The sequence below is a fragment of the Balaenoptera musculus genome, chromosome 12 (assembly GCF_009873245.2).
Source record: "Balaenoptera musculus isolate JJ_BM4_2016_0621 chromosome 12, mBalMus1.pri.v3, whole genome shotgun sequence".
In the NCBI taxonomy this organism is placed as follows: Eukaryota; Metazoa; Chordata; class Mammalia; order Artiodactyla; family Balaenopteridae; genus Balaenoptera; species Balaenoptera musculus.
In genome coordinates, this window is record NC_045796.1 from 8,066,663 (window position 1) to 8,093,071 (window position 26,409).

Below are 26,409 nucleotides of genomic sequence, written 5' to 3' on the forward strand. Positions count from 1 at the left end.
TGAGGGCGAAACAATGGAAGATGCTCACTCGGTACCCGGTACATAAGAGGCACCAATAAACAGGGACTAAGATGTTACTGGTAGTTAAGGGACACAGCCCTTCTCCTAGAGCTACAGGAACCTTAGAATCACCTATAGACAAGAAAATGCAGTGTCTCCATGGAGTGGATTGGTGGAAAGATGAGTAGATTCATGGAAACAACCTATGGACAGTTCTGGGTTCGAATCTTAGATCCACCCCTTTCTGTCTCTATAACTTCGGTCAAACTACAGACAGATCCAATTGCCAGGGCGCTACCTCACCAGTTTGGGGGAGGAGTAAAGAAAAGAACAAACTAGATGTGCCTGGAATAACAGCCAGACATTACAGCCTGCCGGCAGCAATACCACAGTGACTACAGCTGTGTTTCTCTTTAGGCTGCGTTACTTTTATCGTCATCTGGTATCTTACACGTTACAGGGGGTTTACTGTGCATCTTCTCCGGGAGTGCAGGAACCTCCACGTGCTCAGTGCTGCAGCCCAGCGCCTAAATTAGAGGCCACCACATAACAGGGGCTCTAAAATAGTTCTGCCGTGGATGGGTAAGTATCACCCAGCCTCGGCTCTACCTAGTTAAAGTCCTAGCACTCATCGAGGGCAGGGTTTCCACGTCTCCTCTGCCCCAGCAGCTCTCAGCGCCCCCAGTACCCAAATCAGCCAATTCTCCCCTCATCATGAGAAGGAAGGTTTGAGAATCCTGAAACCCAAAGCATCTGGCAGACAGAGCATGTTGGCATGGCCAATGGTCAGAATGGACTTTGCGATGGCATGAGAATTTCCTGGGGGCAAAGGGGAGGAGTTGTGCAGAGAGCATGTTTGGGGACAAGCTTTCTTAGAGGGCCCAATCAGTGACAGGGTTATCCACAAAGGAATACGGTGCAAGGGCAAAGATACTGAAGCCTCCAGAGAAATCCTTCACCATCCCCACCCACAACGCCCCCAGACTCAGACCTATGTCTCTGCAAACGTTGATGAACAGAGAAGAGTCCAGGTCAGAGTCGTCCACCAAATAAGCACCGCTGATCTTGATCAGTGGGTTTAAATCATGCTTCTTGAGCTCTCTGTCAAACACGTAGCACGGCACCTAGGAGAGACAGGAGAGAACACGAGTCTTCGACACACACCTTCCTGGAGGCTGGGGGCTCAGCAAAGCCTATGCCCCACATCATGGGACACCAGTCTCCACGCCTTAGGGTCTCCAGGCCGTGAGGTCCCCCGATGACAGCAAAGCCAAGGCCGACAGGGCTCCAGCTGCTTCTGCCCACCTGCTCCCTCCCAGCCGCTCCATCCCTGTCCCCCCTTGGCGTGCTGTCCTGCTGCCGCCTCTCACTCACGTCCTCCCTTGTCCCTACACCCCCGCGGCCACCATGCCGCAGCCTGCAACCAGCGCAGACGTTCCCACCTGCCCACCCTCACTGTCCTCTCTCCCTCTCCGTCACCCTCTTGCTGGACGCAGCCACTACCCACTCTGACCCCACTACCACTCTCGGCCTTCCCCCCGGCCTCACGCCAATGGCCTTCCCCTGCCGGAAACCCTTTCTTCACTTGGCTGCCTGGCCTCCAGGGGCTCCTGGGGTTCCTCTGCCCACAGCCTGCTTTCTCAGCCTCCTGGGAGTGTGCCTCACCTTCCTCTGAACGGACCCTAAATGCAGAGGTGTCCCACGGCTGACTTCTCAGCCGCGTCCCTGTCTACGCTCATTCCCCTAGTGACCTCATGCACAACGCATCAGATACCCGCCACTGGCTCCCAAGTGTATGTTTCTAGCCGTGACCTCTCCCCACAAGCCCAGACTTCATAGCCAACACCAGCACAGAAGCTGTGTTCACGAGCAGACTCTGCAGACAGAATGCCCGGGTCCAAACTCCGGGGCTGACACTTAGTATGACCACGAGCCAATCGAGCCTCTGTGCCAAGTGGGAACATTAACAGTAACTATCGATACTTCACAGGGTTGCTATAAAGACTGAACGAGTTAATACACGTAAAGCTCTTGGTGCAGGTGCTGGTGAGTCAATGTAAGTGTCATCTGTTGTTATTTACCGTTGTCACTTAGATACACAAAAGCATCTCAACTTTAACATATTTAAAATAGGCCTTTTGTCCCCTCAAAACCTGCTCTCATCCCAGCATTCCCCACTTCAGTAACGCACAATCATTCAGCCCATTGCTCAGGCCAAACTATGAAGGCCATGGAGAAACCACACGTTCCACATCCAAACCATCGGCAAGTCCTCTCAGCACATCAGACCCAACCCTGGGTCGGCTCCTCCATTACCACCCGTGTCCAAACCGCCATCACCTCTCGCCTGCAACAGTCTCTTTTAACGGGACCCCTGGTTCCAGCTTCCGTGTCCCCTACCCCCAGTCAATGTCTCCACAAGCACCCCATCAATCCTTCTAAAATTCCATTGGGTCACATCACTCCCTGCTCAAAATCCACCAGCGGCCTCCCATGACACTGAGGGTGAAATCTCAGCTCCTCCACGGTCTCCAACCTCGGGGACCCTCCACGCAGCCACGCTGGCTTCTGGGTGCCGTTCAGCCCCGTGGAAGTGACGCTGCCTCTACCTGGAATGATCCCCTGATAGCCCCACGGCTCTCTCACTGCGTTCACGCCTCAGATGAAGTGTCACCTGCTTAGCGTGGCCATTTCTGACATCGCCAGCTCTCTTTTTCTTCATAGCACTGGTGTCTATCACCAGGCACCCCCATCTGCTAACCTGAGTGTAAGCTCCCCGAGGACAGGGGCTTTGTCACTGCTGTAGCCCTAAGCAAGGCTTAGGACAGTACCCAGAACCTAACAGGGGTCCATTAAACACCTGTTCACTAACATGAAGAGAAGTTCCTCCTCGGGGCCTCTAGCTGGATTCTAATTTATAAGCATTCTCTCATCTCTATGAACAAATGGTCTTTTATTTTTTAAAAAGTCAAGGAGTATATCAAATCACCACATTATACACTTTAAGTATATGCAGTTTTATTTGTCAATTATACCTCAATAAAGCTGGCGGGAAAAAAAAGGGGTGTAGGAGGAATGTCAAGGAACCCATTACAGGTGGCAAGACCCTGTGCTTTCAAAGTTCCACCAAATTCGGAAGGCAAAGCATTCAAGCCCAGAGATGCGCCCCCGAGTAAAGGCCCAGGTCTCCCAGTCTTTATGTGAAACATCCCCGTATCATTTTAATCGCCTCAGCCAAAGAATATTCTAAAAACTCATGTTCTCCGCAATCATTTCAAAATAGTTTGTTTCACCACTTCCTATGGATAATTCTCCTTAAACTGTCTTTTAGAAAACTGAAGCTATTCACAGGCAGGTCCGTTTACAAAAGTTAACTGCTTAACGTTAATGTTTAGCTTTTAAATGTTTCTCAGAAAGATGCTATCAGACCCGCAGGAATGCGCTGACCCACTAACCCTCTTCCCCTGTCCTGTTTGCAGAGACTTCGCGGAGAGCAAACGGATGGAACCTAAGGACTTGCACCCCCTCGGAGCCTCAGGGGGGCACCTAAACTCACTTCAACCAAACCCTTAAAGCAAAGTCTCCCGTTGCCTGCAACGCTGACCAGAGATCCTGATGCCAACCAAGGAGGGCGGGCATGGGCACAGAGCAGGTGAGGTCAGGAAGCCAGAACCACGCCCGGCACTACGTCCTGCAGAAAGGCAATGGAAGTGCAAGAAAGGGAGGACTGCAGACCCGGAGGAGGCTCTAGTAAAAGTAACCCGCGTCCATAATCCTGCAAATCTAAAGCTTGTCAACCCCTAGCAGGATAATACAGAAACGTGAACTCAACTCAACGGGGCAGCAATTCAAGAAAGGAGACAAAGAAGCAACTCTCCAGCTACAAAATAAAGAAGAGGGAGCGGGACGGCACACAGCAGGAGGGAAGATGGGGCCACACTCCTGCAACTAGCTCGATGTCACCGAAAGGCTTGAGGGCTTCCAGTGAGCCACGCCTGCGGACACCCGGCTCAAGGCCGTGAGCAACTTCTGGCTGTCTCCCGACTCCAGGAAGGAACAGGAGACACGCCCAATGCAGCGCCCCCCAGAACTGGAGGCAGCATCGGAAAAACAAGCAAGGCTCCTGGGGAAAGTCCTCCCACTTCCTGCTCCACCGAGCAGAGCAATGGAGACATTCATCAGCGCAGGAATGCAGCAGCCAGGGGAGGCTGGTGCCAGCTCCCCACACCGCACACTGAGTCACTCTTGTTGACGGCGTATGGATGTACATTAACCGTATTTATGTAGCTCCGGTAGGACCACTAGCTTGCCAGTTCTGCGTTCTCTGTGTTCCCAAGAGTAGGATGGTAGGGGATGTATGTCCACGAGCTTTGACAGAAATTATGATCTAAAACGACCCCACCAGAATCCACTGAACAAGCACTACACCGGTGGGTTTAAAAGGCACTTTTTGGAACCACCATGTTCTTTGCCCATCACACCATTCTAAATCTGACAAAGCCAAACCAACAGAAGGAATGAGGAGATATCAATAAGGTGTGGAAATCAAGGCCACACTGCCACTAAACCGAACCTAGGTTTTTTTTTAAAGGAATGATGAGTGTTTCTACATTTCATGTAATTTTTGAAGTTATATCATAGCCTGTAAGGTTTAATCAGATCCTACTGAAGACAGAGAAAAGGGACGATGCTTTACAGCGATCTGCTGGTGGTGACAGCGCTGCTTTTGCAGCAGCCATCATGCTCTCTGCTTCTTCCTGTCTTATTTAGCTACACCTAAGGCAGAGCGATGCCCTCCATACCTTCGGTCTATGAGCTCCACGAATGCAACAACCCTTTCAAAATGTAATGAAATTCTTAATGCTTAGCCCACAACATGCCCTCAATAAATGAAAACTCCATGAATAAAGCCCAGCTGCCAACCAGGCCCAAAGAAATGATCACTGGGAACATACCAACATTCCTCCTGCATCTCTGGATCAGCTTAGCTTCTACGAGAAGTTAAACGTCACTTTTGAGAAAAACACAAGACTGTATCTCCCCGTTCCCACCCCCCAAAACGACTTAGAACAGGGGTCAGCACACTTGTTCTGTAAACATGTTAGGCTTTGTGAGTGACGTAGGTCTCTGCTGTGTATTCTTCTCTGCTTTTTTTTTACAATCCTATAAAAATGTAAAAACCATTCTTAGTTCTGAGGCTGTACAAACACAGGATGTAGTTTGTGACTTCTGACCTACAGCACAAAGAAAATCAAAAACAAGTCACTATTTCTTTATTTCTTTGGGGAAGCAATTATTCCCTAGGTGGTGGGAAACAACTGTCAGTTCAGCAAAGCAAGGTAAAAGGACGCTCGGTTAAAACAGGAAAAATGGGTGTACTAACTAACTGTCAGTTGGAGAATCAGGGCCCAAGGGGAGGAACCTCCATGGGGCCTGGAAGGCCTGGGGTCTCACAGGAGAGAAGGTGTCTGGCACTGTGGTTCAGAGACGCTTTTCCTGCCGTTAACTGTATACTGGCAAACAGTTTAAGCTACGTGTCAAAATGCAAAGTTTAAATTGACACCGTCTCCTACTAAATATCGGTGTCACTTCATTAGGCCTTATTTCTTTCCACACTTTGAACTTTCTTCCCATTGAACATTCCTTACACTCATGGAGGCAGCATTCCGACTGCCTTTTCTTTTGTAGATTGCCACATCTGAAGAGTCGGTGATAACTTACTATTCGTAACTAAATTTGTTTTTGTGTTTTTTTTTTTTTTAATCTCCCGCTCCCTCCTCCTCCCCACCACCCAGGCTCCTCCGAATCCCTAAATTCGGTTTTATTTTTTAAGAACAAACATCTCTTTTTGCCCTTCTTAAATGACAACACATTAGGTCATCAGCAGAAATGACTGATTACTCTCATCTGTCAGTTTCTAGTTCCTGAGAGAGTCTTTGAACTCAACCCTTCAGAACAGAAAACTAACAGAGAAAAGTGAGAAAACGCAACCCACGAAGACTGTTGTCTGGGTGAACACAGGAAGTCACCTTTAAGACCCAGGGTGGTGGGACTGGGGAAGCGGCAGAGGAAACTGCCTTCTGCCCCCTTCAGCACCAGGGAAAGTCAGAGGCTCTAGGCTAGGGAAGAGGGTGCTTCATCGATCACCAGGAAAACTTGACCAGATACCACAGAAAGAACGGAAGTAATGATGACAGTCGTCTAGTCTCTGAGGTGAGCTGGCAAAGAACTGAAGGGCCAGGCACACCTGACCTGGATCCACAAGGCGTCCAGAAGCCACCCCAAGGCTGAGGAGACGCCATCTGTAGGTGGCATGATAACCTAAACCCATGCTCGACTTGTGACTTAGCTCTTGAGTTGCGTGGCATCAGAAACCAGGAACCAACCTGCGCTACACAAGTGAGCCATTCCATTTTCAGTCCATCCTGCGTATTTAAACGCCCTGTCGTAGAAATAAGGACCATCCAGGACAGCTTAACAATTAAATCACACGGTATCTCTGCTCAAATGGAGTTTGAAAACCAAAAAAACATTTCTACCCCAAAAGGTTGGCGTCAGTACTTCAAATCCTAAAGGTCCCAGAATGTATTTCACAAGCATGTAACCTTGAAGGGCCCTTGTTACCTCTTTATTCGCTTTAAATTTGTCTTCCTTGCAGGCTGCAGTCGTCCTCCACTCGAAGTAATGCACACAATCTGTTGCAGTTACAAATTCGGGAGTTCCCTTTTTTTAAAAAAAAAAAAAAAAGGAAAAATGTTAGCGTACTGCATATTGTAAAGTGTTCTTTTTTTAAAGTCAGAAACAGTGAAGGCTAACGAAAAATTTTAAACTAGCAGCCGGAGGTGGGGAATGACACACAACTGTTTTAGTTAAACAAGGTCAATCAAGAAGTTCCCAAACCCAAAACTTCTGAGACAAAAGCTTCATAAAATCATGTTGGAATTTGGCTATAAATGATCCAAAACTGTTCTACTGCCCCAACTATGCAAGTACAGTAAGCTCATGGGAAGTAATCTTCACTGACCTCCCACTCTCAAACTCCAAATGTTCTCTGAACCAAATGCCAACAAAACCAAAGCCAGAAAATGTGACCTCATGCTTCCTGGAAGCCGAGGGAGGAGGCCCATCTGGACCTGACCGAGCTCGTACACCAGCCTTGCTCAGACGCCCCTGCACTTGAGGGCGGCCCCTCCCAGCAGAAGGGGACCAGCGAGGACTCCGAACTGGTCAGCCACAGTGTGGCTGGTTGATAAGACATGGCGGGAACTCACCTCTGTGCGCCCATGTGCAAATCTAAAGAGTTCTGTGAATTCTGGTTCTCACAGGGTGAACACAGAATTCTTGAAGACAATTTAGTTAAAATTCAAACAACAAGCTTAGCTTATTCTGTAACTCAGATCTCCAGATTTCATACCACTGCAAACAGATTTTTTCCCAAGGTTTCAACATGGGCAATAGTGCAACTGATAGGCTGGTCCACAATTAACAATATAAGTTCTATTTTTAGAGTTCTTCAGACAAGACAGCATGGGCCTGAAAACGCAACAGTCACAGCACCAAATTCTAAAAACGGTATTTCAGAGCAATCTGGTAACCGCATAAGTTTCACTCAACCTGATTTTTCTGAACACTTGGATTCTTACTCTGATTAGAGAACATTCACAGGGTTTGTACACAAATTGCTTTTGCTAAAAGCTAGCAATCATTTGCTGAGAGTCCCTTTCTAAATACTAAAGATTAAAATCAAAAAATCACATACAACATGCAGAGAGTGAGAACAAACATCATGCTTTAAACAATTAGGTCCCATTTCAACACCAGTAATACCCCAAAAGTTGGGGAACCCCATTACCCATTGGCCAAGGCTTCTTCTAGATAGATGCTAATATGTTCAATTTAATGTAAATGAGGACAAACGTTTAAAAAAATAAACACATTGCCTTAAAAACTATCAAAATAAAATGCTGGGAGAAGAAGTTTCAGAAAGAAAGAAAAAAAAATTTATGCCTGCAACATAAACATTAAACAGTGCTTTGAGTTTAAACACCCTAATCTTTACACTGTAGTTTTACACAGGATGTGGGTCAAGTTTCACTTAAACGTTGTAACTATAGGCTTAGGATTTGTTTACTTATTGGTTCTTAATGGTGACGGTAATTAGGCTGGGGTTTCTGTTCATCTGTTTGCTCGGGTTTTTAATTTTGCTCACTTAGTTGTCCTAAAATAGCCTTGCTACAGCAAGAACGCCCCAAGGACAAACATTTTTAAAAGAAAGATTATGAAGTGCCTCTGGGTGGACTCACCAAGGTTTTCCCACATAAGAAGGTGATGCTAGTCCGGATTCTGTGATTTGTGCTCTGCTGCTCGCAGCTCACTGATGTGTTGAATTCCAGGAGAGACCTGGTTGCGCTCTTCAAAAGAGAGTCACCTATTCGGAAAGAAAAGAGTATGAACAAGCCACAAAACATTCAGAACCACAGAGCTATTTCCAAGCATGAGCAAATTAAAAACGGCCCTATAATTCATTTGAAAGCTTACAAACTTACAAACTGCCCCTTCCCCAGAATTCTCCGTCTCAGGAATGGCATCCCCACACAGCCAGCTGTTCAAGCCCCAAACACATTGCACTCAGTCCTATCTTCCTCTCACCTATCACATCAGAAAGTTGTATTGCTTCTACCTGCACCTCAAATGCATCCGCCTCTCTCCTTCTCTACAACTACTGAAACCACTGCCACCTCTCACCTGTATTCTGGCAACAGCCTCCTAATTGGGCCCCTTGCCTCCAACTCCTGTCTCGTCCCTCACCATCCTCCTTTCCCCATCCATCTTGCACCAAAAACATAAATCAGAATATATAGCTCGGCTGCTGAAATTCTTCAATAACTTCCCATCATACATGCTATAAAATCAAAATTCTTTAGAATGGTCCACAAGTACGGTGATCACTTCTCAGTTTGCCTGGGATATTACTGCAATAAAAAGTCTCCATAATATCAATATGATGGTAGTTGGCACAGGAACAGATAAACTGACAAACAGACTGGAACAGAGATCAAGACACCAGAACAGAGATCACACAGACATATCTATGAGTCAAACTTTGATACACAATAGAAGTAAGGTATCAGATCAGAGAGCAAAGAGACTGTTCAATAAAGGAAACTGGAAACAAAATGGCAATCCATACAGGAAAAAGGATAAAAACTGAATCCCTACCTACCACTGTATACAAAAATCAGCTCTAAATGGATTAAAAGATGTAAACATCAGAAACCAAATTTTAACTCAGTAAAAGCTAGTTATCTTTTAGATCTTAATGTAGAAAAATACTGAAGACTCAAAAGCATTAACTACAAAAAAAAATGTGGCTTATTAAGTTTAAAAGTTTATATTCATGAAAAAATAGCTTAAAGAAAACAGAACAAGTAATAAACTAGGAGATACGAAGAGCTGGCAAAGAACTAGCATCAAGAAGATATATACTCACAAACGAAAACAAAAAAAGGTTTTTTTATAATTCTAGGAAATAAAACGAACGACGTCTGACAGAGAGAACACGCTGAGAGGAGACAGAAGGGAAAACCCACACCTAGTCACAGTATGGTGATTTTAATATCAAAGGCAAAGATAAAATTCTAAAGCTTCTAGAGGGAAAGAATTGATCACATACAATAGATAATATAAAATGGACAAGACATGATCAGACAAGAGAAAAACACCTTCATAAATAAAGAGATGTTCAACATCACTGGTGATGAAGACCATGTGGTTTACCAATTCCAGCCATTCTATCGACAAAAATTAAATACCAAATGTGGGAGGAGAGAAGGTCCAGAGCTCTCCTGTGTTGCTGGTGGAAGTGTGAACTGGTACAACCACTACGTAAGTGGGCATGGCATTGTGTCCTATCATTGAACATTCATGTACCCTAAGGCCTAGCTATTCAACTCTTAGGTAAATACATAAGCGAAAGCCATAGACATATACATGACAAGAAACATGTGAAAAACCATCTCGTGTTCTTCACACTAGCAAAAGCCTGGAAACAGGGACTCCCCTGGTGGTCCAGTGGTTAAGACCCTGCACTCCCAACGCAGGAGGCCCAGGTTCGATCCCTGGTCAGGGAACTAGATCCCGCATGTCGCGACTAAGACCCAGCACAACCTAATTAATTAATTTCTTAAAAGCCTGGAAACAACTCAAATGCCCATCAAGAGAAGAGTAGAAAAATTAACTTCGGTAGATCTACAGTATTACGTAGGAATCAGAGGAATAAATCACAGTGAAAGATAATATAGTTGTTTTTCAACAATATAATATTGTTACCACTTAAATCCCAAAAAATTACACACAGCGTGATACATACTTTCCATTAAGTTAAAAACACCACATACAGCCAGACATTTGAGAAAGACAGACAGACAGACAGACTCTGGGAAAGAGAGGAAAGAAGAAAGAAAATGTTCAAATACAGGATGTGAGCGAATGATCCCCTCCAGTGAAGAGAGACAGTTGGATGGAAGACCACACAGACAATGGTTACTGTCAAGGTCCTGGATTTTGTTAGAGAAGGGGTTCGTTGCATTATCCAAAACAACTAATTAAAAAACAGAAGGTTACTTCACAGACTGATGATGAGTGCGCGTCACGACCTCAGGATTACAACTGGTCCAATTTGATAAATACACCAGAGATCTTTAAAAGAGAGAGAGTAGAAAAGCTAAAAATTAAGACGCCAATGGAGAGCGGATAATGGCTTTCAGACCCACAGCACCGTACCAACAACAGTACAGCGGTTCTTTCTCCTGCCTGCCTACGTGATTCTGCCTGCCACAATTGTCCTTCTCTGCCAGAAACTCCAGGGTTCTGTTTGAAAATCTTTTTTCGACCACATAGGCGCAGAAGACCTGAGGCAGCTCCGGGACCGAGGACAGCGCCCGTAGCCCCGCCCACAGTGGGCGAGTCTGGGAGCTGGGAGAGAGGGCGGGGCTTCGACGCGCCCTGCAGCGCTGCGCTCCGGGAGACACGGAGGGCGGGCTAGGCCGGTGGGAAGCGGCGCGCGCAGCGGCCAGGAGGGGGCGCTCCCAGGCTGCGGGTCCCCCACCTTAAAGACCCTCCCCCCACGCCTCCTGTCCCCCCACACGGCGGCCCCATCCGGCCCTGTGCCCAGAGCTCCTGGGGGCTCCTCATAACTGCTGGGTTCGGCCTGAAAAGAAAATCGAGGAGGGCCCTGGCCTCAGGCCGGGAGGGATCCGGCCGACCTCTGCCACCGCGGCGCGGGGCACCGGCATCCCTCAGCGACAGGCCCCATCGGCATCGCGCCCGCCTGTCCACCTTGCCTTCTTCCTCTGCCCGCTCCACCTGGCGGCCAGGACCGACTGCCGACCCCGGCACTCGGAAAGAGGCCGCAGTGCACCGCGGCAGTGAACCGCGGCAGACAACCGCGGCAACCGGCCAGCCTGGCCGTCCTCCCCGGACGAGAGCCGGGCGAGGACTGCGGGGCGGCGGCCAGCACGCCAGGCCCACGGCCAGCTCCCGAGGACGGCGCCAAATGGGCTGGGCCGCGCTCGCCGGGCCCGCCAGACCGCGCCGGGTCCTCCAGACCGCGCGCCGGGCCCGCCAGACCACGCTCTCCAGGCCGGGTCCGCCAGACCAGACCGCACTGGCGGGGCCCCACCAGACCAGACCGCGCCGGGTCCTCCAGGCCGCGCTCTCCAGGCCGGGTCCTCCAGACCAGGCTGCGCGCCCCAGGCCCGTCAGACCGCGGTCTCCAGGCCGGGCCCGCCAGACCAGGCCGCGCTCGCCCAGGCCGCGCCGGGTCCTCCAGACCGCGCTCTCCAGGCCCGGTCCGCCAGACCGCGCTGGGTCCTCCAGACCGCGCGCTGGGCCCGCCAGACCGCGCGCTGGGTCCTCCAGACCGCGCGCTGGGCCCGCCGGACCGCGCCAGGCCCACCAGACCGCGCGCGCCAGGTCCTCCACAACACGCTCTCCAGGCCGGGTCCGCCAGACCAGGCCGCGCTCGCTGGGCCCGCCAGACCAGCCCGAGCTCGCCGGGCCCGCCAGATCGCGCCGGGTCCTCCGGACCGCGCCAGGCCGTGCGCGCCAGGTCCTCCAGACCACGGTCTCCAGGCCGGGTCCTCCATACCAGGCCACGCGCGCCGGGCCCACCAGACGGCGCTCTCCAGGCCGGGTCCGCCAGACCAGGCCGAGCTCTCCAGGCCAGGCCGCGCCGGGTCCTTCAGACCCTGCGCCCCGGGCCCGCCAGGCCACGCTCACCAGGGCCCGCCAGGCCGCGCCGGGTCATCCAGACCGCGCTCTCCAGGCCGGGTCCGCCAGACCAGGCCGAGCTCGCCCGGGCCCACCAGACCAGACCACACTGGCGAGGCCCCACCAGACTAGACCGCGCCGGGTCCTCCAGGCCGCGCTCTCCAGGCCGGGTCCTCCAGACCAGGCCACGCACCCCGGGCCCGCCAGACCCGCCCGACCGCGGCCTCCAGGCCGGGCCCCCCAGACCAGGCCGCGCTCGCCTGGGCCCGCCAGACCAAACCGCACTTGCCGAGCCCGCCAGGCCGTGGCGGGTCCGCCCAACCGCGGTCTCCAGGCCGGGGCCGCCAGACCGCGCCGGGTCCGCCAGACCACGCGCTGGGCCCTCCAGACAGCGCTCTCCAGGCCGGGCCCTCCAGGCCGCGCTCGCCCGGGCCCGCCAGACCAGGCCGCGCTCACCCGGACCCGCCAGACCCGGCCACGCGCTACCGGCCAGGCCCCGGGAGGTCCTCCCGACCCTGCGCGCCAGGGCACCCGCCAGGCCACGCTCGCCCGCACCCGCCAGACCCGGCCACGCTCCGCAGCCCAGGCCGCGCCGGGTCCTCCCGACCCTGCGCGCCAGGCCCGCCCGGCCGCGCTCGCCCGCGCCCGCCAGCCCCGGCCACGCGCTGCCAGCCAGGCCGCGCCGGGTCCTGCAGACCCTGCGCGCCAGGCCGCGCTCACCAGAGCCCGCCCGACCAGGCCGCGCTCCGGGCCTGCCAGGCCTCGCCTGCCACCCCCGCCGTCCGCGGCCGAGCCCAGCCGAGCTCGCAACCCGGCCTCGCTGAGGCTGCCGGGCCTGGCAATCGAGCCTCCACCTGCTGCCTCGGGGCCCAGCTCGCGGCCGCCGGGCCTCCTCAGCACCTCGCTCAGGGCCTGCCAGCCAGGCCGCCAGCCCTCTCCGTGCTAGTCTCCGACGTGCTCCAGCAAGGAGGGCCTCCCTCGCTGTCCACTCCCCCTTCTCTATTGTATCGTGTCTTTCGACGTGTGCTGTTCACATGTTATTTCACCAAATTAAGAGTCCCCTCTGTCCAACTTTCCCCGACAGCTACTGCCTCACTTTTCCGCTCCTCTTTATATGAACACTCTGAGAGAGATTTCTACTCTCGCTTCTACCAGACACTCCCCTCCCCTTGTCCCCTGCACTGGCTGTTGCCCCAGAGCCACGTGACCCACTGCTTTTCGGCTTCAAGTCTTTGCTCAAATGTCGCTTTCTCAGCGACACTTACCCCACTGAATATTCCTGAACACACACTCCTGAGACCCCCAGCAATCCTGACACTCCTTCCGTTTCTTTTTGACAGCATTCATCACAGTCTGATATACCACTGAGCCATTGTTTGTTCTTGTCTGTCTCCCACTCCACTAGAATGAATGTAAGCTCCATGAGAAAAGGGGTTTTTGTCTGTTTTGGTGACTGATTCAAATATTTGTTACAAATAAATAAATGAATATTAAGTGTTGGCTGTTTTAAAAATATTTATATGTACACATATCTGTCATGGTGTGATTTAACCAAGTAAATCAATAAAATATACAATTTATTGAACTATCCCCATAGTTAGGCTGTTTCAGCATATTTGCCACAATTACCAATGCTACAAGTAATTTTTTTGTACAAAAATCTATGTACAGTATTAATTCCTCCATTGTTGGTAAGATTACAAAAGTACATTACAGGAATCTAAGTTTTTAAATTTGACGGACAATGCCAGACGACCAGGAGAGGCTATACGTGAGATGAAAACATGAGTTATACCTAAAAATCAACCAGATATCATCTTAAATATCCAATAGAATTATATAATTTTAGAAAATGAAAGATACAAGAGGAAAAGGTATTTTCACATGTTAATAGAGACACAAAATTCAATCTAGTGATCAACCTGGATAGCTGTTGTAGATTTCTGTGAGTGCGCAAAAGAATCAGACAGTAAGTATCACCTGAAGTCAAGGGTCAGGCTCCTTAGAGTAAATGAAGTCACATGACCAGCAACTACAATTGAATTCACTCTATCCTACACCCAGGTCACCTATAAAAAGCCAGTCAGAATCCCAGGCTTTGGTGGTGAGTAACCTCATGTAACATCCTTCCTTAGTGGGTCTGCTACCTCAGTTAAATGGGCTGGTAACAGCCTTCATGAAGTGGACACCTAGTTTTTAACCCCCAGAAAGATTAATTAAATGAAAACCATGGTATTAATATTTAGGATTTTAGGAGGAATGTGAACATATTCAGTATTTTTACATACTTGCAATGTCTAATTTTATAACTAATTCAAAGGTTATAACTAAGCAATTGATTTAGAATTGTGACAGTATTTGAACAACTAAGAGAACTTCAGGTTTATCATATTTCTACATTTAAACTATTAAATTTTTAAGAATTATTATTAGTCCTTAAGTTTTTACTGTCAGATCAGACATCTGAAGTACTTTAAAGAGAAATCAAATATATAAAATGCATAAATCACTTTAAAATGTGAAGATGATTCAACTTGGTTGTAAATGGAACCAAATGGTTGTTCACAGACCCCATACAAACGACTGCTAAACTCTTGTTAGATTTATATACGTAACAATGTAATATCCTTGGCCTAAGGAAGAATTAACACCGGATTTTTTATCAAAAATAATGTAATATTATTTAAACCAAAGTTGAGGTCTCAATATTTGTTTCTAAGTACAAAAACTGCCCTTGCGGGCACTATAAAACTCACATCAACAATGATCTTCCCAGAAGGGTTACAGACAACCATCTTCCTATAGCAATGTGTGAACATGCCCGCCTCTAGGATCCTTGCCAGTAGTCCATGATTCAACCATTTAAACTTCTGCCAACGTGACTGAAGGAAAACTAGATTTCATTATTGCTTTGATTTGCATTTATGCCTGGCTTACTAATGAAGCTGAACTGACCATCTGGATTTCTTCTTTTGTGAATTGCCTTTTCTTAGACTTTGCCATTTTTCTACTGGGTTGTTTTTCTTACCATTTATTAAGAGAAATTCCTGCCTCCTCCAGATTAAGTTTCTATGTTACTAGGTTTTTCCCAATGTTCTACTGTCTTTTTACTTTTAATTTTAACTAATCCATAATTTGTTACACAATATGAAGGAGAGGTCTAACGTTGTTTCCTAACAGATAAACAGCTTAATTACATACAAATTTTAGGTTATACGTTAAGTTCTCGTACGTATTTGGATCTATTGTTATACTAACTCTTCTGTTCCTCTGATCTGCTCCAGTTTTTGTGGCTATTTTCAAAATTCACATTTTTTTTCCTTTCTAGGAAGTTCATGTTAGTTCCCAGCTGTCCTCTAAGAGCCAGGAGTTCAGGTTACCCACCATAGTTCCCATATTAGCTCTACAACTGTCTGGTGTGACCCTGTGACGAGCAGAACAAGAACCCTGAATAAATCCACAGGCTCTGCAGCTGGCCTGCCAGCACTCAAATCCATAACCATGCAACCTCTGGCAAGCTGCTTATCCGTTTAATGCTTCAGTTTCTTCATTTATAAAATGAGGGAAATGAGATCATCTACTGCAAAAGTTGCTGAATGAATTAAATGAGATAGTCTACTTCAGAACGTAACACCTGGCATGTAAGTGCACACCAAATTTAGTTATTATTTAGTTATAAAACTAAATTTACAATAACAAATTTAGTTATTTCTACCGTACAACACAAATTAGCAAAATTAGATCAGATTCAAGATTATCTGTGATAATGTTAATGTCACTCTCATTCGCTCATAGTAGTGTACTCTCCTGAGTTGAAGGACAGGGTAATAACCACTAGTGCTGAAAGTACACATCATCTAGCATACCATTCTCTCCCTCAGGGAGTTTGAGGCCCTAGGAAAAGTATGTCATGTGTGTCTGGGGGTAAAATGAGATTAGAAACAGCTGGTTTATATCATCATAAACTAGTAACAAATCATCTTTTTAACTCTCCCTTTTAACCAACCTTTCCTAGTCCATCAGGCCCAGCTTTCTAAAAACACTTTCTATCAGATTACCTCCCCCATTACCATCACAAAGAACCTATAACAGATCCACTACCTACTCCAAAAAATATCAACTTTCCTGCCCGGCTTTCAAAGCTGACCTGACTTGGTCATTCTCAAATTTTGTGCCAACCTCACAAATCACCCTCCTAGTGACTTGCGTGCATCTGGTATCCACCTATGTTACATTACACTATACTGTACTACCACAAACTAGAAGACACACTTTCATTAGCCAAAAATACTATAGCCAAGTATTATAATAAAGTCAAGAGGAAAACTACTTTTCCTCTTTCTGAAAACCTAAGTAACACTGGCCAACAGGCCCACTTGTGGCCTCTCTCTCTGAATGGTCAAAAGATCCCAACCAGGAAACTGGTGATCTCATTTCCAAGTTTTTTAAGTATATCACAAAGTAATAAAATTTGGTCCAAGAGTTCAGAACAACCTGGTGCTTTCTCAGATCTCTACCCAGGGCCTCAAATCCCTCTTACCAGTGTTTTCAATCTAGACCGTCTCCGTGTTGGAAGAGAGGGAAACCAAACACACCCTGGACCTGACCAGGAGACCTCCCAGACCTCACTCTTCTTACTCTAAACCATTACTTTCTAAAAAGCCTTTTTTTTTTAAAGAAAAAAAAAAGCCCTTTTTAACTGTGCTTAGGAATTTCCATTCAAGATGAGAGATGGAGCTACCAAAGTAAGCTGCCCCTCCCAACTCCTAAAACCTACTGAGTTCCCTCTTCTCACTGCTACACTGTCCCCAGTCACACGCTGTCTCCACTTCATGACTGACCCTCACCATCAGACCTCACCATTGAAAATGCCTTGGTCAAAAGGTCACCACCCACCAACATCCATGACATCACATCCAAGGATGACACTGGCTGCTTTTATGTCTGCCCTACGTCTCTGGGCATCTGCCCCTTACCCACTCCATGTAACTTGGTAGGGCTGTCAACCACTTGGATTACCCTGCCAAAGGAAAGGGATACTGACAAAAAAAAAAAGAGGGCTTTTGGGGAAATGAAATGAGCCCTACCTAGGAAAGAAAGGTTTGTGCTTTTTCCTCTGGGATGGGCGGTCCTTAGGACTATTTAATTTTTAATGTAAGCCCAAAACCAGTGACCACCTTTGACCCCATGTGAATACAGACTGCCTGAGACTCAAACCACCACGGAAGAAGGCAGAAAGATATAAAGGGGAAGGGAGCTAGGTACTAGAGGAAATGAGGTGAAAGAGGGAGAAAAGTAAAGACAGGGTTTAAGAAAAACATAAGAAGGCAGATCCATGTAGAAAACATCCTTCTATATCAATAAACACAAACGTGCATAATTCTTCATAATGATTGCATAGTATACACTGGATGGGAGTAACCTAATCTGGTCTCAAATTGGAAGTTTAAATTGTTACCACTTTTAACTCCTATAAAACATAAAATGTATATTATGTATCATAAGCATATATAATTGTATAGACAGCTGTATATACAGAGTCATTTTTGCAAAATTGGGATCCTGCACATCCAGTAATTTAAGGGTAGTTTTACTTACCCACGGAATGAAAGCTGTTTGTCTTCAAGTCGTGCATACAAACAGCACTTGATACTCCACACTGGGCAATATTCACATTTCCACAGATGTTGATTTTATAAAGCATGTTATTTTTGGTATCAACAGCTTCCCATGTATAACTAGAAAGGAAGAAAAGCAATTTGTCACTGTCACTGATCTGCCAATAATTAAACTTCTCTCTAGTTTCATATTCAAGCCACAGTTGCTTAAGATTACCATAACCTAGAAGATACACTTTCATTAGCCAAAAATACTAAAGTCAAACTATGTTAAGTTGAACAGAAGCCAGGGCAGAAACCGCTAAATACCACCTCACTCTGGTTCAATCCACCCTGAAGCAGCCTCAAGACTCCATGAACATTGAAATACTTAAAATTCTACCATTAATTTAAGAATATCAGCTCAGATGTCTAAGTCATTGCTCAAGAATCATGTTGAATTTTAAGATAGTGACCTTTCCAATCACACTGGAATGCTGAAAAGCCAAATGATTGTTTTTAACTTCATCTTAATTAAAAACTAGTTACGGCATGAAAGACAGTTCTAGTTCTGGTTTTACCTTTTACAGCTACAGTTCAGATCTGAACTGACAAGGTGAAGCTCTGCCATGAGGCAACTGATCCAAAATCAGACAAAATTTATTTTAGGTTGATTCAATGTATCAAGCATTTTACATGCATTAAAACTGGCTGTCTGTTCAAACCTCTGGCAAAGTAGATATTGAGCAACTGCCCATGAACCAAAATGCACACTTGGGACAAAACACAGTTGACCCTTGAACAACATGGGTTTGAACTGCATGGGTCCACTTATATGTGTATTTTTTCCCCTAAGTACTGTACCGCCATATACCGAACTACATGATCCACGGTTGGCTGAACCCACAGAAGCAAACTGTGGATACAGAGGGCGAACTGTAACGTTATATGCGAATTTTCGACAGGGGGGTGGGCAGGGTAGGGGGGGTGGCACTCCTAACATCCACACTGTTCAAGGGTCAACAATAATGCTCTGTCAATCCTGCCATAAAAATTATTCTCAATTCTCCACTCTTCCCAGGGAAAATGTTGTGTCCATTTTGTAAAACTTCCTCAGCAAGGGTAGACAGGAAATGAGGAAAGTAAATAAAAAGTTCCTCGCAAAATGCAAGGATATATTCATGCAACAGTATTGTTGAAAGGAAGATAAATCAAATCAGACTTGCTTCGGCTAGGCGTATCCTGGAATTGTGGGGGGCCTGGGTGTGAGACCCTGAGGGTGCGAAACCCTAAGAGCATGTGTATGTGTCAGGAGTACCCAAAGCAGTACCAGCTGGATGAGAGAATGCACTCCCCCAGGAGTCCAGTTACCACAGGTGACAAAACACCAGGCCACACACCCGTCCCTGACCAGAGCCCGCCTCCCCAGAGCCCCGCCCAGCAATGGAGGAGCCCTAACACAGGGTTACTGGCAGGCAAGGAGCCAAGCACTCTCCTGAACCCAGGTCTGGGGACCCATCAATTCCACCTGCCAGGAAGCCAAGGACCTGGGCACAGTCAGCATGCAGGCAGGGCTGCAGAATGCTCCCCTGGGAGTTCTGACAGCCTCTGAAGTGCGAGAAACCTGAAAAACAGGCTGGGGTGCTTTGGTGAGGGCCCAGCTGGGCTCAAAAGCAGTTACCACTGAACTCAGCTCCTTCATCGCTAACACCTTAGAGATACCTCCCAGAGTCAGGAGAGTTACATGGCCTGAGAAAATGACCCAAGTAATACCAGGCACAAGAAAATCATCCATCAAGGCCTGTTTCTTTTGACCTTCACTAACCTTCATTCATTCGCTTCACAAAATATTTTCTTAAGTACTTAGAGAGGAGTACAGCGATGATCAAACAACAATCAGACCAAAAAATCCCTGCCCTCCTGGAGTGTATATTCCAGGGGAGGACAGAAAATAAACAGGTAAAGAAATACACAGGAAAGATCATACTCACCCTGGGGCTTGAATGACAGAAAGAGCAACCCAGGGGGAGATGTGGTGGGAAGAACACCCAGCAGACTTACTAGCCATTTTGAGGTGGGAAGATATCCAGCACACTGCCCAGCCATTCTGAGGGCCTGAGGCAGGAATTAACTTAGCGCGTGGACGGAAAAGAAAGGAAGGCCCTGTGGCTGGAGCAAGGCGGATAAAGAGACCAGGAGAAGATGGCGTCCGGGAGATGGGGACACCTGGTCACACAGATTAAAGGAAGCAGTTTTGATTTTGTACTTGAAGCAAAGAAAGGCCACTCAAAGACCCACGCTGTGGATCTTTCCTTAAAAATTTAAGCTAGGGTTTTCATGTGCAGAGTATTAGTAAACTTTTCTATTAATTACAGTTAATTAAGGAAAATCGTGAATCTCTTCCTCAGGACCCCTAAGTTTTTCCAGGATAGCAGCCATGAGGTTTAAAGCCAAACTTAAAGCAATGGCATCATTAAAGCGTTCCGGAATCCTAAGAACATGAGAGGTGTGTGAAGGTATTTTAGAATGAGTGAGTGAGTAGGAAGCAACTCCAAAGACATCCACGTGGTTACTGAAAATGCTACGTTTTTCTTAAAACAAAAACCCACTGCTGTTTTTTGCAGAGGTGATAGTTAAATAAGCTAGATGGAAAGTGCCTGTGTTTGTGAAGCAGAAAAGAGATGGAAAAGAGTAAAATGCGGGATGTTGTCCCGATATCTGGAAAGCAGCGTTCCTAGAAAGAAAGACGTTGCTCTAGTCAACTATATTTCTTTTCTCTATTTGTATCTCATCATATTTGCTTTCTGTCAAGATTTATCAAAATGATAAGCCGTTATCAGATTAAGGGGTGAGGACCCTGTGAAAGTACATGAGTGCTGGGTTTCTTCAGGACTTTCATTTAACCACGCACCACAGGGCAGCACTCACAAATCCAAACTGCAACACCTGGGTAAAGAGTCCTTAGTCATCTCCCTTAAAAATGGAGAAAGGGCATCTGCAGGCTGTCAGGGCTTGAAACGCTTGGATTCCAATGGACACGTGTTTGCTTTAAAACAGATACACATGCCCAGTGCTTTGTATCAATAGGAGCTCAGGGATAATCATTCCGTTGAAATCATCGATCTGAAAACTCATAGAGCACATTCCAAAAACTACAGTGTATCCTGCTATGCCCCCAGTTAGATTCAAGTATCTAGATAAGCTTTCACTAGTAGGAAATATTTTTTAAAGATGACTTCATTAAACTTGAAAATCAAAGAAATATCTGATAGCACTTTTTAAGAAAATTACATGTTTGGAACTAGATGATTCTACACTCCTTGCCAGATTGAAGGCCAAACTACCAGAATGGCCTAGGCTGAAACCATTCTTTAAATTTATGCTAAAGTTTTAAAGCACCATGATCATATTCTAGAACCAGAGAATGGCTTCAGAAACAATAAAAGTACACAGACTAAATAACATTTAATGATACATTTAATGAATAATAATCTTTTGTCCTAAAGTTTTCCACTAGAAAATTCTCTGCGATAAAGTGAACATGTACAGCCAACATGAGGAAACCCAACAGTATGATTTATTTAAAAGTCAAGCAACTGAGACCGTTTAGCTGAGATTCCCAGCGAAGTCTATATTCTAAACTAAGCTTTTTGGACTTACACAAATAAAAAGGAAAAAAAAACTAACAGGAAAAAATGAGACCAACATATTAGACCAAAGAGAAAACTAAGCTGTAGTACTAAAAGTTTAAACTTTTAGCAGGAAACAAACCGTGGAATAAAATACCTGCAAGTTGTGTGGAAATGCAGTCTTCGTTCAGACACACACACACACACACACACACACACACGAATGTTTTAAAGACATCTGCGCTACAAGCATCTCCTGCAGCAGGATAGGTATGAAAGCCCAGTGGGCATTTTCATGAAACTCTGACACTCATATCAGGTCAAGTCTTCTTCTAAAAGACACCGTGGTTCTACGCCGTCCTCCGTCTCATCTGTGAGAAACAGGATGCAGAGAGGCGGACCAGAAGAACCACGAAGGCTGGAGGAAGCGGGTGGCCCACGGGAAGCATCACCCAGAAGCCCCGCCGCCCACTTCCAAGTCTTGCAAAATTCAGTTCATATCCTCTGAGGAGGCAGCCTAATCCCGGTTAGAAATGTTCTTCTGGACACAAAACCACCCGTGTAAGAACCCTGGCTTTGAAAATTAGCAAAAGCAAGCAAAATCCTTGCCATTCTTACCTCATTTTCCAGAGTATAAAATGCCGCTAGCCAATGTCCCCCTCGCCCTCTTAAAAACTCCAAATTCATTTCAAAGCAAACCTGACGATTAGACACACGGGTACACATGCAATGCCCCCCAGACCACGTGGGCTGGTCCCTGCTGCGTCCTTAGCTCTGATATCAGCCCTCCTGGCACTTCCCACCACCCATTGCTAGATCTTCTTAGGTGTCTGGCAACCCCAACTGCCCCATGGCTCTGGACAGGAGTGTCCTCTGCCCCAGAATGACATATGGACATATATATGGACAGAATCAATATATGCAGGCAGGTTGGGAAGGAAGCCGGTCAGCGAACTAAGAACGCGTCACAGCAAACTCTCAACCACAGGTGCTGACGGCCACTCAGCAAGCCACCCAAGCACCTCACGCCATTAATCAACTCTCCCGAATTCCTCTGCTTCAGAGCCAAAGACTCCAAGGCTCAGAGACTTGAAGCCCCTTGCCCAACATCACACAAGTATGAAATGACAAGGCCAGGCATAAGCCAGGTCTGTCTCAGCCCCACGGGCCAGTGCTTACACTAAGGTAAACTGCCTCATTTACTTACAATTTTTTTACGTTTTTTTTTTTAACTTTTCAGAAAATATTTACTTTCAATTACAACACTGAAGCTGGCAAACCATTCCAGGAAACTTAACAATTTAAATCTTGTCACAGTAGATGCCCCTAAAATGGCAGATCCAGGGGCTTCCCTGGTGGCACAGAGGTTAAGAATCTGCCTGTCAATGCAGGGGACACAGGTTCGAGCCCTGGTCCGGGAAGATCCCACATGACGTGGAGCAACTAAGCCCGTGCACCACAACTACTGAGCCTGCGCTCTAGAGCCCGTGAGCCGCAACTACTGAGCCCACGTGCTACAACTACTGAGCCCACGTGCTGCCAACTACTGACGCCTGCGTGCCTAGAGCCCCTGCTCCACAACAAGAGAAGCCCACGCACCGTAACAAAGAGTAGCCCCCGTTCTCCGCAACTAGAGAAAGCCCGCGTGCTGCAACGAAGACCCAACGCAGCCAAAAATAAAATAAAATTTAAAAAGTAAGTTTAAATAAAATAAAATAAAACGGCAGATCCTGTGTGGCCTGTCGATTTCCAGAGTGAGTGAACACATCTGAGCACGGCCCCCGAGGAGAGGCTGTGACCTTTGTGAAGATCCAGGCTACCCTATGTCAAACTGATGAACAGATGAGACACTTTTCTGAGCTCAAGTTCTTGCCTAAGTTTTCAACTTCTGCTACTATTTACCCCACCCCCACCCCGTCCAGTTCTGCTTTCTCTTTCGCACAGTTTGAATTGCCACACACCAGGGGCACTGCCTTCAGCAACCTATCTTCCCTCACCCAATTGGTTTCCACGGAAAGAGTATCAATTCCCTCAGCCCCCTCCTCCCCACGGGCTGCCCTCACCTCACTTTTGTATTCAGGCCGGCTGAGGATTCCACTAAGACAGAACACATCTACATTGTTTTCCCCGCCTCAGAGTCACACCCTCCTTTAAAATGACTCCTTAGCTCAGCAGAAAGCTGCCCTCCGAAAACCTCAGCCAAGAGTCCAATAGCGCCATCAGTAACTGGGAAACGTCCTGCAATCAAACCATCGAGCCAGCAGGGAACAGGGGAGAGGACAGAAGTCACACACAAGGCAAATGACTTGAAGAGATGTCTGATTTTAAAGTGAATTCTGGAGACTTCCCTGGTGGTCCAGTGGGTAAGACTCCACGCTCCCAATGCAGGGGGCCCGGGTTCGATCCCTGGTCGGGGAACTAGATCCCACATGCATGCCACAACTAAGAAGCCCACATCCCCCAACTAAAGACCCAGCTCAGCCAAAATTCATTCATTCATTCATTCAGTATATTAAAAAATACAAAAATAAAATGAATTCTGTGGCTGAGATATGCCCTGGAGGTGGACAATTCATCTCATTGTATAAGGTGAGCACACAGGCTGTCGTTCCCTTGGTTAAAGAAAACTTGAGACGATCTGCCCCTGACTGTAATCCCACCGCCTCTGCCGAAACTACCCTGGACCATGGCAGTCAGTCTGCGTCTATTCAGTGGCACAGAGGTTCTATTTTAACCTCATTTGGTTTACATTTCATAATATCCTGAAAGGTGCTGGCAGATCACCAGCTAGAAGCAAGTACACAAGTAGCATACTTGTGTCAACCAACCCAGAGACAGGAAGGCGTTTCTACTTTCCCAGTCCTGTTCGGCAAATGCCACATTGAGAACACAACCTGGTCAAAATGGGACCAAGCTAGAGGCAGCAAGGAAGAAGCAAATCTAACTGGCCATCACAAGTGCCTAGAGATCAGAAAGCTTCATGAAGAGAAACACAAAGCCATCTCCACTGAATGCGGTGCAAACGTCTGTCCAAAAGAGAGCAGTCAAAAGAAAACGCCAGAGGGCTACAACTGGACAATTATTCTCAACTATGTGACACTGGTGTCTTAATGTGACACCTCTCAAGTTTTCATACATTATCATCACTGAATACCTGCAAAATTGCAACACCTTGCAAATATAATTTGGGGTTCTTTCTAATTTTTAAAAGAGCTAACATCTAAAATGAAGTATATAGAGTCCCACTATAAAATGTATGGTACGCCCAACCCCTTAAAGGAAAAAAAAAAAAATCTTAGAAAAACCGAGTCCCTGGGACTTCCCCAGCGGTCCAGTGGTTAAGACTCCAAGCCTCCACTGCAGTGGGCGCGGGTTCGATCCCTGGTCGGGGAACTAAGATCCCACAAGCCACATGGTGTGGCCAAAAATAATAATAATTTTTTAAAGTTTTTAAAAAATTTTAAAAAAGAAAATTGAGTCCCTTCCCTCCAAAACAGCTCCATGAACCTTCATTCTGTCCTTTACCCACATGTTGCCACACAGCCACACTCTTTTGAAATCTTAGTTCCCCCACTCGCCACGAGTCTTGGGGTTATGGTAATGGCCATGTGGCTATTAAACATCTGATTACTGGCCGACAATCATTGGTACATAAAGCAGAATAGAGGTACGATGTAATCAGTAACAAAATTAGTAAGCATGTATGAATCTATAATTTGGTTTCCTTTTTTAAAAAAAAAAAAACAACAAGTTGGTGATATACAAGCTAAACTCACATAGCATGGTCACTGGCTAGAGGAATGTTTTTCTGACTCTAGAGTGAGCAGCAAATACCAAATCTGGGGGACGAGGGGAATGCAAAGTCTTTGCAACCTGAACATCAAAAAAGATTTCTCTGCTTCTGGCCTGCATCCAAGTCCTCTAACAGAATATTCAGGAAACATTTGGCTCACTACTGCCCCTTATCATCATCAGATAGTTTCTCAGCTCATACCTCCAGACCACCAACCTTCAAAATCTGCAACAGTCTCCTAAAATAGGAAGAGGGGAGGGAGTGGTGGGAAATGGCAGAGGGAAAGGAGGTCATGGAAAGAGGCAGGGTTTCCAAAATGGACATTTGCAGCAGAAATGTCAAGAGCACAATGTAAACCACTGTTGTCAATAACTTTTTGCTGCTGACACTAAGAGAGAACAATCTGATCTGGCACAACAAATATGCACCCTGATCTGAAGGCCGGGGGACACATGAGTTTGACACAGCATCATGGCCAAAACTTATATAGGAAGTACTTCACTTCCTATTCTAACAAACCCACAAAGCTGTGGATAAAGATATGGAGCCAGCAAAAAGAAAAAAAAAAAGCAAGGAAATGTCAGACTTTAGTCTCTGGTTTTCCCTGGTAGTTACGCAGGGTCTGGGAGCAGGAAGCCAGTTGTCTGGAGAGGGATCCGCTGGAGGCGAGGCTCTAAGTCAGCGTTAGGGGCCGAGGCGCCAGGGGGTCGGCAGGGATGCTTTTAAAACCGGCATCATGAGTGAGTGACCGGGAGAGGTCACGTGAACTAGAGGCAAGCTACCCAAGAAAGGTGCCAGGGCGACGAGGGAAGGAGCCCACACACCTGGGCCTGAATCCTGCCCCACCCTGACCAGCCCTGTGGGACACACTTAAGCTCTCTGAGCCCCGCCTTTCCAGTCTACAAAGTTGTCTACCCTCACAGCCACAGCGAGGAAAACCAAGACTGGGGACATGGAGCTTCTGAGACTATTACGATCTAAGCTCTCACCTGGATCCACAGCAGGACTCAGACGGCCTAAAAACTGAGTTCACCAACTTACCTTGGTAAGTCCTTCCTAAAGGACTCTCACGTGACACTGCCAGGCCCTGGAGGGGAGAGGGAAAGGGAGGGGGGGCAGG

General features: G+C 47.1%; 1 protein-coding gene across 1 annotated transcript in view; it reads right to left on the reverse strand.

Annotated features, from left to right (window-relative positions):
* The window catches only part of IGF2R (insulin like growth factor 2 receptor), a 110,092-nt gene that overhangs the window by 71,609 nt on the left and 12,074 nt on the right, over positions 1 to 26,409 (reverse strand). The window contains exons 2-5 of the mRNA XM_036871020.1: positions 17,869 to 18,008; positions 8,304 to 8,428; positions 6,625 to 6,723; positions 992 to 1,124 (exon numbers count right to left, since the gene is read on the reverse strand). Of these exons, the coding sequence (XP_036726915.1) occupies positions 992 to 1,124; positions 6,625 to 6,723; positions 8,304 to 8,428; positions 17,869 to 18,008 (497 nt within the window). The remainder of the gene's footprint in view (positions 1 to 991; positions 1,125 to 6,624; positions 6,724 to 8,303; positions 8,429 to 17,868; positions 18,009 to 26,409) is intronic.